This window comes from Panicum hallii, chromosome 2 (assembly GCF_002211085.1).
Source record: "Panicum hallii strain FIL2 chromosome 2, PHallii_v3.1, whole genome shotgun sequence".
Lineage (NCBI taxonomy): Eukaryota > Viridiplantae > Streptophyta > Magnoliopsida > Poales > Poaceae > Panicum > Panicum hallii.
In genome coordinates this window covers 50990860-51002738 of record NC_038043.1, presented here as the reverse complement: position 1 = coordinate 51002738, position 11879 = coordinate 50990860, and the positions used below count along the sequence as shown (strand labels likewise).

The following is an 11879-nucleotide window of genomic DNA, read 5'->3' as shown; positions in this document are numbered from 1 at the left end:
CACATAATCATGAGAATACAAACATTCGGCATGATCATTGGAGAACGCTTCATCCAAACCAAAGTTTCTCCCCGTGGCCATCGGCAGCAAAGCTGAGTTCAGGTGCTTCCTTCCATGTTTTTAGACGCTTCTGTGGCATCAGAAATTCAGAACATGAAGATATTCATGCCGCGTGCTGTTCTGATTCGCAGGCAGTGTATGTGCGTGTCAGTGTCTGATATTAGATGTGGCGCACCAGCGCATGAGATTGTAGATGACTGTGAGGATATCGGATGAAAAGGACTCCATCTTGTTCAATCTCCAACCCTGGCAACCTTTGCCGTCCATTCTTCAGTTTTCAGTGTCAGCAACCCGTCATGTTCTCTAGACTCTTCTACGGAGGAATCGGGATGAGCAATTTGGGTTTAGGTTAGCCGAGTCGTTGATACTAGAGGCCGGACGGCGGTTGGATGGAAATCGAGGGGCTGAGGATCGTGAAGTGGACCAGACCAGACCTTCTAGATGTTCGCTGGGAAAGAGAAAAATCGACTCGAGGGGCGAGGCCGCCGGCGCCGCCGAGATCCTAGCTAAGAAGGCAACGCACACCTAGCCTAGCCCCCCTCTAACCGCTTGCCAAGTCTGATCCGGCAATGGAGATGGATCCCCCAGCGGCGGCCAAGGCCCTGGGGCTGCCGTCCTACGCGAAGGCGGTGGACGCGTACAGGAAGGCGGTGGGCACGGCGGCCTCGGTGACCGCCTACGTCGTGCTGGCGCGCGGCATGGCGCGGGAGCTCCTCCCCCACGACCTCCTCTCCGCGGCGCGCTGGGCCGCGTCCCTCGTCCGCGCCCGCCTCGAGACCCCACCCCCGGAGCGCCGCACCCTCGTCATCAAGAGCGCCGCGGCTCTCCTCTACGGCGGCGGCGGCGCCGACAGCGGCCTCTACGACGACGTGCGGGAGTATCTCGCCACCCGGATCGACCCGCACTCCATGGGCCGCCTCTGCCTCGGCGGCAGGAGCAAGAGGGCCCTGTCCCTGGAGCACGGCGACTCGATGACCGACGTCTTCGAGGGCGTCGAGTTCAAGTGGGCGTCCGTGGCGGGGCAGAGCCAGCACGGGAACGGGAACGAGTACGATTACGGGTACGGGTACCGAAACGTGAGGACGGAGTCGCTGGAGCTCAGCTTCGACGCCGAGCACACGGACATGGCGCTGGGCAGGTACGTCCCCTTCATCACGGAAACGGTGGCGGAGGCGCGGCGGCGGGAGAGCGCGCTCCACATCTTCATCAACGAGGGCTCATCGTGGCACGGCATCAAACACCACCACCCGTCCACGTTCGACACGCTCGCCATGGACCCGGACCTCAAGCAGTCCGTCGTCGCCGACCTCGACCGATTCCTGAAGCGGACTACTACCGGCGGATCGGCAAGGCGTGGAAGCGCGGCTACCTCCTCTACGGCCCGCCCGGCACCGGCAAGTCCAGCCTGGTCGCGGCCATCGCCAACTACCTCCGCTTCAACCTCTACGACCTCGACCTCTCCGAGGTGTCCTACAACACGATGCTGCAGAGGCTGCTCAACGGCATGCCCAACAAGTCCATCCTCGTCATCGAGGATATCGATTGCTGCTTCAGCACCGCGTCAAGGAAAGAGAAAAATGACTCTGATTCTGATCACATTCCCTACCGATCAGGTCAAGGTAACTCGGAGGTAAGCTACGTACTGCCTAGGACCAACGATTCTTGATTCTTGAACACAACTGAATTGCTAACACGCAAAATCGATTCGTCCGGTCGGCTGCGCTGCGCACGCAGCCCCGCATAACTCTGTCAGGTCTGCTGAACTTCATCGACGGGCTGTGGTCGACGAGCGGCGAGGAGCGCATCATCGTCTTCACCACCAACTACAAGGACCGCCTCGACCCGGCGCTGCTCCGGCCGGGCCGGATGGACATGCACATCTACATGGGCTACTGCGGGTCGGAGGCATTCAGGACGCTGGCCAGGAACTATTTCCTCATCGACGATCACAAGCTGTTCCCAGAGATACAGCAGCTGCTTTTGGATGTGGAGGCGACACCTGCTGCCGTGTCGGAAATGTTGCTTAGGAGCGAGGACGTCGACGTGGCTCTCGGGGTGCTTACAGAGTTCCTCAGACAGAAGAAGCAGGCAATGCGTGAAGGTGAATCAATGCAGTCGCATGTAGAACTAGCTGGAAAAGAAGCAGCAGCAGGTAATTTGTAGCAGAAAGTCGATTGTGTACGTAGCTGCATTAGTTGAAATGCTACCACTGATGAAAAGTTTGTTCTGATAGTTCTATAGCATAGGCCTCCAAAAGTTTGTTTTGATAGTTCTCTAGATATGCCTCCATTAATTAGTCGCTGATTTGGGGTAATCAGTGTAAAAAACAAATATTCTGATTCCACTTCCTTGTACTATTGTCAAATTTGGTTGGTGTTCTATCAGATACCTGATGAAAGATTTGCATCAGTTTCATGTTGGTGACTCTGCATTGTGAGCCTTTTTTTTGTTGGGTTTCTAAATTATCATCTTGAATACTTATATCAGTTTATTTGAGTCAATGTGGAGGTTACTGGCGAATGAGCTTGATATAACGCCTTTAGGCTTCAGTGATCATGTAAGATTTCTAAAATGGGATCAGGATCCAGTGATTTTTGGGGGGGGGGGGGGGGGGGGTTAGTAAAATGGGATATTTTTCTGTAGTAAACGACCACAAGATCCCCTTCTTTGTGGAAAGATGACTACAATTATTTGGAGGTGAGGGAATGGGCTTGATTGATGTAATTTGGTCTCTTCTGTTCAGGTACTCTTTTGTTGCTGGCTGACAGCTCTGCTGTGGTCTTGTTCTCTAATTTGATGCCTGTTATATGTCTGCTCATGACTTCTCATTTTTAAAATGCCTTTATATCATATGCTAGTTTGGTAATACTTGAAACAAATCTATTAATTTTTATATCCAAAGTCCACCAAAGGTATAATTTAAACAGATGCCTGTTTTGTCCACTGGAGTTCATAACTGGCAGGACCTTTTCAGGGAAGCCTAGTACTGACTGGACAGTCCAAGTGTACAATCCTTTGAAAATTGAAATGGCTCGTCGTAGTGCCACAACCTCTGAACCATCTGATCATGGTTGGATAAATGTTAGAGAAATTCATGGGCACACTGTCTCTTCTCTGTAGCAGGATTTATATTTGCACTCTATGGACCATGGCTATTCAGCATGAACTTTGCTTCTTCCAGCTAGGAATTTTGATCTGTAGTACATGATGTGTACCAGGTGAACTTAGGCCTTATTTTCCTTTTATTGTCATCCCTTATTCGCTTCCACAGGTTAGAATGGATATGTTGTACATTTAAAGATGAAGAAATGGGACAACTGAACAAAGACAGAGTTAACATGGACTAGTATTACAGGGATTGCTCTGCATCTGAAACAGAATAGCAGACAAGAGCAACACAAACATGCAACAACAGGGGATAGCGTAACAATAACACTACAGCTTACAGAAGGGAACCCGACTATTCCTATTGCCTCGTTGTTTATTCTCATGCTCCCCTGCTCCGGAAATAAAACGAACCATGAAGGGAAGCTCAAAGCAACACTGAGGAAGAAACTACACTGCTTCCTCTGCTACCGCCTCCTTGTCTTCTGCTGCGTCCTTCTTGTACCCTTCTTCTTTCCTTGTCTTCCGTCTCTTCTCCTGAAGGAATTCCTTGAGCCCCCGGAGCGCCACGTCGACGTCCTCGCTCCTCAGCAGCATCTCTGACACCTCGGCCGGCGTCACGTCCACCGCCGAGAGCAGCGCCTGGATCTCCGGGAACAGCTCGTGATCGTCGACGAGGAAGTAGTTCCTTGCCAGCGTCCTGAACGCCTCCCAGCCGCAGTAACCCATGTAGATGTGCATGTCCATCCGGCCCGGCCGGAGCAGCGCCGGGTCGAGGCGGTCCCTATAGTTGGTGGTGAAGACGATGATTCTCTCCTCGCCGCACGTCGACCACAGCCCGTCGATGAAGTTGAGCAGCCCGGACAGAGTGAGACCCTTCGGCGGAGCTGCTCCCTGCCGGTGCGTGTTCATCGGCCAGCTGTCGTCTGACGAGTCGGATGTGTAGCCGGGGTCCAGTTCCTCGACCAGCTCCGGCGCCTTGGCGTCTTTCCTCGACGCGGCAGCGTCGAAGCAACAGTCGATGTCCTCGATGACGAGGATCGACTTGTTGGGCATGTGGATGAGCAGCTTCTGCAGCGACGAGTTGAGGCGCACCTCGGAGAGGTCGAGGTCGTAGAGGTTGAAGCGGAGGTAGTTGGCCATGGCGGCGACGAGGCTTGACTTGCCGGTGCCGGGCGGGCCGTAGAGCAGGTACCCGCGCTTCCACGCCTTGCCGATGCGGCGGTAGTAGTCCCTGCGCTTGAGGAACCTGTCGAGGTCGGCGATCACAGAGTCCTTGAGCGCCGGGTCCATGGCGAGTGTGTCGAACGTGGCCGGGTGGTGGTGGTTGATGCCGTGCCACGACTGGCCCTCGTTCATGAAGATCCGCAGCGCGCGGTCCCGCATCTGCAGCTCCTCCGCCGTGGACATGACGAAGGGCACGTACCGATCCAGCGCCATGTCGGTGTGCTCGGCGTCGAAGCTGAGCTCGAGGGACTCCCGCGGGGAGCCGCTGCCGCCGCCCTTGCCCCCCTTCTTGTCGTCGCCGCCGGTCTCGACGGAGGTCCACGTGAACTCGACGCCGTTGAAGACGTCGACGGTGGACCCCCCAGGCTCCATGCACAGGAGCGTGCTCCACCCGCCGCCGCCGTCGGGCTCCTTGGCGCGGGAGCGCGCGAGGCAGAGCCGGCGCATGGCGCGCGGGTCGATCCGGGTTGCCAGATACGCGCGCGCCGCGTCGAAGAGGTGGTTCTCGCCGTACCTTGTGTCGAACTGGCGGCGGATGACGACGGTGCGGCGCTCCCTGTCGCCGCGGCCGAACCGGGCGCGCGCGGCCGCCGCGCACCACCGCACCGCAGCGCGGAGCTCGTCGGGGAGCAGCTCCCGCGCCATGCTGCGCGCCATCACGGCGTACGCGGCGGCCGAGGCCGCCGTGGCCAGCGCCGTCTTGTACGCGTCGAGCGCCCTCCCGGCGCCCTGGGACGGCGACAGCGACGCAGCGGCGGCCGGCGCGGCAAGGGGCAGTTGATCCATGGCTCGCTGGCGGCTCCCTGCTGGCGCGTTGTGCTGGCAGCGCTGTACACGGGAGTAGTGCGATGTGGTGTTCTGGTGCGTCGTGCTCTTTGACAAATGGCTGGTTCTTGTAGGCGGCGAGCCAAGTGTTCTCCACTTGGTCGGCGAAGAAAAGCAGAGGGAGCGGTGGCAAAGCAAGTTCAAGCGAATTTCCTGATAGCGGTGGCCCCTGATCTGCAGCGTTTCTTTACTTGATTGACTCCAAGTCTTGCAAGTCTCCTTTGCCTTGCCCGTGACGGAAAATTATAAAACTCTGCACGTACGGGCACATCGGCGTGTGTGCTTCAAAGATTCTTTGCATTTGCCCTTGCTTTGCACTTAGCCAAACATCCTTTTACACATCTATAGTTCAGTAAAATACGCATTTTGTTGGGATTTTTGAGATTTTCTTCCGCAAGCGCCCGTGATCTCAGTTGCCGCCACGTCGTCGACGCGCTCTGCCTGGCGCTGGCGACATCTGGCCGGGGCCCGCGCGCCGCAAAAAGTACTGTGGCGCCGCCGTCCACTCGTCCTGAGAAGACACTCCGCCGAATCGCACGAGGAGCACCTGTTGCAATATTTGGACGCATCAGTTCAAAAGCCCACCGCGTAAATCCAAATAATTCTAATAAAATCTTAAACGTCCATAACTACGTGAATGGTAATAAGTTAGTCTCACCTTGCTAGAAAAGGTGGAGAAAATTTTTGGATGCTCTCCATGCTCTTACAAGTGTGGGTGAGAGGAAGAAAGAAGAGGCGCGCGCTCGCCTCGCCTCGCTGGGCCGGGTTCGGGACGTGCGCGTGAATGGTCCGCCAAAATCCGATCCAATCCTTGCGGGCACGCGGCTTCCTTTTGCAGATTGATTTTGCCACTTCGAATCTGTTACGGATTTCACACGCGGAATTTTCGGAACTCGTAACTAACTTGATTTTTGGGACGCCAAAAACTCTCGTAGTTTCTTCCTATAAATATGCGCAGGTGCTAGAAAAAAATACAGAAGAGCACAACACGCCTCAACCTGCCTACTACGCCGCCGCATACGCTATTTCATCCCGTTCATCGGCGTGCACCGGCGATCGGGAGAGCAGGTCTGCGGAACCTCGTACTCAGCGATTCTGCACCGGGAGAGAGCGAATAAGGTTTTTGGAAGCGCTCTGCGCGACTGCTCGAACTAGGGATGGTAATTTAACCCGCGGGTTCGGGTTACCCGCGGGTACCCGACCTGACGGGCACGGGTCTGGGTACGTATTTTGACCCGTGGGTCTTACCCGAACCCGACCCGCGAGAAAATCGGGTCGGGCGCGGGTCTTAATTCCCGCCCGCGGGTACCCGATGGGTTACCGAATTCAGCCCATATTTAGATTTGGCCCAGCCCACTAAAAATCCTAACTCTTAAATCTCAACCCTATCCACCAGACCACCACAGCACCACTCCACCTCCACCACCCACCCCACTACGAGACCAGCCACCACCCTCCCCGTGACCCCGTCCCAGCCTCCCAGGGCCCAGGCCGCCGCCCGCCGCCCTGGCCGCTGGGCGCAGGCGCCGCCCAGGCCGTCGCCCGCCGCCCCTTGCCCCGCCCGCTGGGCGCAAGAACCGCCTGGCGCCCGCCGCCCCGGCCGCCAGGCGCAGTCGCGCAGGCCGCCGCCCTCCGCCCCGGCCCCTCAGCCAGTTGCCCAGTTAGCCCCCTGCACCAGCGCCGTTTTTGAAAACCCGACGGGTACCCGAAACCGGCCCGAAACGGGTTCGGGCATGGGTACTAGATTTTACCCGCGGGTATACTCGCGGGCGGGTATGAGCTGTGGCCGCTGGTACGCTCGCGGCCGGGTATTTGCTCTACCCGACCCGAACCCGACCCGTTGCCATCCCTAGTTCGAACGCTTCTACATCGCCATCCTCTACGTCCTCGTCGCCATGGCTCGTCTTCCTCCTCGTCAGTGGGGCGCGACTCGACGTCGTCAAGCGCACGGAGGTGCTGATCGTCGCCGTCGTCTTCTTTACCCGGTTATTCCGATCAGGCTAGAAACGTACGGTTTTCTATCCCTAACAATGTCTTTCATACCTAGTATGATCTTATTAGGGTTGATCTTACTGCTGCAATATTTTTATCTTAGATCACTTGGTGAGCATGTTTACATATGTTCGTTTTCTGTACGCAATTTTCGTCATGGTCATAATTTATTTTCAGATTAATTTAAAACTGAAATTCTTTTTTTTTTCTATCAGCACCACCCAGATCCAGATGCCCTCCCGCGCGGGTGCGCAGCGCTGGCAGATTGCCCGCCACCGATGCCCGCGGTCACCGGCGGCGGTTCGCGTGGTCGGCGGCGGCGGCGCAACGCCGGTTGATCGGTTCCTGACGCCGAGCCGTTTTATAAAGGATCGGCCTACGTCACAGTAGCCTACGCCATCAAATGTGTCACCGGTCATGTCACGCTCACGCTCTCATGTGTACTTTCGCTTCTTTTTTGGTGTGTGGTGTGTGCTTGCTTAACGCCTAAGGCTGTCTCCAGCCATATCTTCCAAATCTCATTCTCTACATCCTTCATTTACAGAATTCTCTACAAGATTCTCTCCTCTATATCTTATTTCTCTCCAACAACGTTCTCTAAATCTCGTTCTCTATACATTAAACCCTATATTAGAAACGTATTTTGTTCCAAATTTTTGTACGTACGTATTTATCATACCTCAAACGCTATGGACATATTTTATTTTTATTTAATTCAGTGTTTGAAATGTAAAGAAAAAATAGAGAAGAGGAGAGAGAATCTCTATATATAGAGGAAACCTGTAGCGTTCTCTATTTTAAAGGACCATTTAGAGAACGCTGCTGGAGCAATAGAGAATGGAATCTTCCTCTATATATAGAGTACAGGACGTTTTAGGGAACGCCGCTGGAGACAGTCTAAGATCCCTCGTCAACGAGTCAGCCGGTGGAGCCCAGCCAAGGTTACCAGGCAAGGTTCCTCTGGCTTGCACGTGATCGTGCCGTGTGTGATTGCGCACTTGTGTGTAGGCTTCAAAGATTCTTTGCACTAGCCCCTGTGGGCTGTGGCCAAACAAACATTCTTTGCAGACGCACGTCTGTAACATCGTGTACATCTATCTATAGTTCAGTACTTCAGTGAAAATGCAGTTTGTGGTCGATGGAATGGGACTTTGGAGATCGTCTTTCGCAAGCGCAGAAACGCCCCGTGGTCTCAGTTGCCCTCTGTCTGGCCGGGGCCCGCGCGCCGCAATAAAAGAAAAAGAGAGTACTGTAGCGCCGTGCTGAAACGACACATGCCGTTTCGTCGTGTCAACAAATTTTCCTTGCTGCGTAAATTTTGCGCACTACATCTCCTGATCAGGAAAAGCTTAAACTGTAGTACAAGATACCTGACGAGCCAAGGAACTTTGAATATCAATTGTGAGCCCTTGATCAAAGATACGAAACGGATCGCAGGAAGGCCTAACTAGTACTTTCAATCATCGTAGGATAAAGACGGGGCCTCCTATCTGGCTTGTAGAAGCCAGATACGAGCCATAGCTTCGAGGCCCGTTAAGGTCCACCCGCTCCTCCTTCGGCCGAATGATCCTGATTATCCGTGGGAGCTGATTCTCTGAGAGAAGTGATTCTGTAGCTGAAGATGATTCTCTAGCATAAATTTTTAAAATCAGAATGGAGAATCACTTCACAGAATCAGGAGAAGCTACTTTTTTCAGTTCCCAGCCTCTTAGTTCATTTCAGAGAATCACTCCACAGAATCAGCAGAGAATCACTTCTCTCTGAAAAACTGTTTGGCAGAGCTCTTGCTGGATTCAGCAGAGAATCAGCTCTGGGAGCTCTACCAAACTGGCCCTAACTACTTTCATCATAATGGAATAAAATAGGATAAAATACAACTGTAAAGAAAGGTTACATCCACTGTCATTTTTTTTTCAAATATCACATGTTTCATCTATCAGATAGACTAAGCAGTCAAAACCAAACGATCCTCTGATCTCCCCACAAATACATTTACCGAGCAAGGAAACCAAGCACCATAATAAATTTGAAAGTTATGAATACTTCTATCATCAAATAAATAAGAGTTCCACACTACTGTCCAAAGGAAATAGAGCCAACCAACTATTGATCCACAAAAATCATCTGAAGATGAGGGCTGGCGATCTCTCCAACCAGCTGCTTGACTACCACATCTTGTTCATCCGTGCCCTTTGGGAATTCGTGCTCTTTTGGCAATCTTTCAGAACGAGGCAGAGCACCTATCTCCTCACAGTCCTCACAAGACGGGTAATCTTTCAGGACAAGGGTTCGTAAGTTGGGAGCCCGGTTCATCACAGTCCTTATAAAGGTCAGCTGCTGCTCCATTGGGGCAAATCCAATAACTTGTAACTCTTTTAATAGCCATTCTTCATGGGTTGCAAACTCATCCACCTTCCACGAAGGATTTATTCTTTCACTATAATTCTGCCTTCTCTCCTCATCATCCACTATACATGGATGCTCCCATACCTGTATCCAGAAATGTACACAATGTTATATATACATAGTTCTAGGGTGAGTGGATTCCTTAAAAAAAAAGATTAAAGGAAAGATTTGTTGACCTCAGTCTACTGAAATAGGTACCTCAACCTCAAATATCTCAACGGATGGTGCAGCTTCAAGAAGAACTATTGTCCATAGCAGATCAAAATCGACAAATATGTCGTGTAGTGATAGCTTCCTTAGTTTGTTGAACACAGTGCAGAGTTGTTCTCCTTCTGGTTGCAACCAAAGCTAACCAAAAAGATGTGCATTGTACGAGAACAAAAGGTGACTGCTATGTTCTTATACAGATCAACTGTGTTCAATTAGGCCAGTTGTTTGATAATTCGTCTGCTGCTACTGGACAATCGCAGATAGTATTGCTCCATACTTTTAGTGGTTATAAACAAAATGAAGGCATGTACCAGATAAAGCTACATGGTACAATATTCAAGTGTCACTTTAGGCATAACACTGAACACAGATCCTTCTAATAAGAGCGTATAAGATGACACACCTACATGGCTATAAACGTCATAATAAGCGGCAAGAGCAGTGCATGAAACTCAACATAGATTTACCTTCTCTCCTTGGAAACTTAATGTTAGGTTATGTAGAGTCGTGGTATCTCTTAGAACATCGCTTAACTTGAATCCTTGGAAAACATCAGTCGCAGCACATATGAGGTGCAGCTCCGTAAGGGATGGGACAACACCAAGTGACAGGGGGGCATTTGGACAAATCCAGCCATCCCAACAAAGTCGTTCTAGTTTTGGAAGGTGTAGCACCTCAAGTTTCCCGAAGCAGCAGGTTTGGAGTTCCAGAACAGCAAGATGCGAGTCTGGTGCTTGGATCTTTCATACCGAGAGTCTTCCCATATCACAGTTGGTGAGTAAGAGAGACTGAAGTTGCTTGCAACAGTCAAATTGGAGGTGATGCATGTCCCATTTAGCAAAACAAACATAATCCAATGAGAGTCTTGTAAGGCAATGGATCACACTAGGATAGGCACTGAAGAAGCCATCAACAGCAGAAGCTTGATGGAGCATATGCTCATCATTGCAGTCAGCAGGCTCCTCCTCATCCACAATGGCAAGGTCTAAATCTTTAAAGAGTCCCAAAGTCAATCGCTTCACCAAGTAGAGGGCCAACAACATCTGAGTAATTGTTGATCAAATAGAGTTCAAGTTGCAGCCTTGAGATGGTAGCTTCGCTCTGGGGGGTACCCAAGAAGCTCCTTATCGCTTTGGTCAGGGTGTGGGGTAGGTAAAAAATCTTTGACGTCAATCGTGATCTCGCGGAGCAACCATGGCAGGTGTTTCTACCGTGTTGACAAGACACTTGTCCTTGCAGCGGTAGTTATGCTGACTCTCGCCAAGATGGACAGTAAAATATCGTCAGACAGCATGCTGAACCTATCTTCATCCTCCCCTTTCTGAAAGAACTAAAACATGACTAAAAATCTTTTGGGTTTCTAATCAGGTGACTCGAATGCCTTTTGCTTCAAATCTTAGGTGAGCTCTACCGCAATTCACATAGAAACAAGAAAAAGAACATCCTGCTAAGCTACTTCTGATACGTACTGAAATACTGAGAGAGAGGGCTCACCTGACTCTGTCCGTTGTTTAACTCCATGAATGACCTGGCAGGCTGAAAGCGCGCCGAAGTTCTAATTTTACCACCTCAGGGGCCCAAGGCTTGAGTTTATGCACAAAATACGATGTTATTCTCTTAAAGACTCGAAAGTCGAATTTATTTATGAAGATACCTAATCTGACTCGAAAATTACCTCGAAATCGAATCACACAGGTTCTGAAATATTCCGGGAAAATCTGAAGGATTTATTGTTTTATTTGCACAATCCCGCATGGTTTCAGTTGAATCCAACAATTCTTTGAAAAATTAAACTGCACCTGCACCGTGGGGGAAACCTGATGAAACCATACATGGATGGATTTCAGATTATGACAGTTCAACAGGGAACCAAGCATCAAACAGATCCCCTAAGGGTTAGTTTAGTCACCAGCAAATGAAGGAAATAATCGATCCAAGTCCGGACGGATGCACGCTCCGCTCCGTGCTGCCAGGATGTAGGAAGTTGAAGCCTGGTGGGCCGTCTCCGCGCCGGTGCTGTTGATAATTGAGGCCCGGTAGAGAAATTTGTATCT

The 11879-nt window shown here is 51.7% G+C and overlaps 1 protein-coding gene and 2 pseudogenes across 1 annotated transcript; 1 reads left to right on the top strand and 2 right to left on the bottom strand.

Moving 5' to 3' along the window:
* Positions 1-522: 522 nt before the first annotated feature.
* Positions 523-2469, top strand: LOC112880483 (annotated as a pseudogene).
* An 892-nt stretch (positions 2470-3361) lies between these two features.
* LOC112880481 (AAA-ATPase At3g50940-like) lies at positions 3362-5418 on the bottom strand. Its single transcript, XM_025945119.1, has one exon. The coding sequence runs from the start codon at positions 5176-5178 to the stop codon at positions 3616-3618; it is 1563 nt and encodes a 520-aa protein (XP_025800904.1). The 5' UTR covers positions 5179-5418; the 3' UTR covers positions 3362-3615.
* A 3894-nt stretch (positions 5419-9312) lies between these two features.
* Positions 9313-11346, bottom strand: LOC112881234 (annotated as a pseudogene).
* Between the last annotated feature and the right edge of the window lie 533 nt (positions 11347-11879).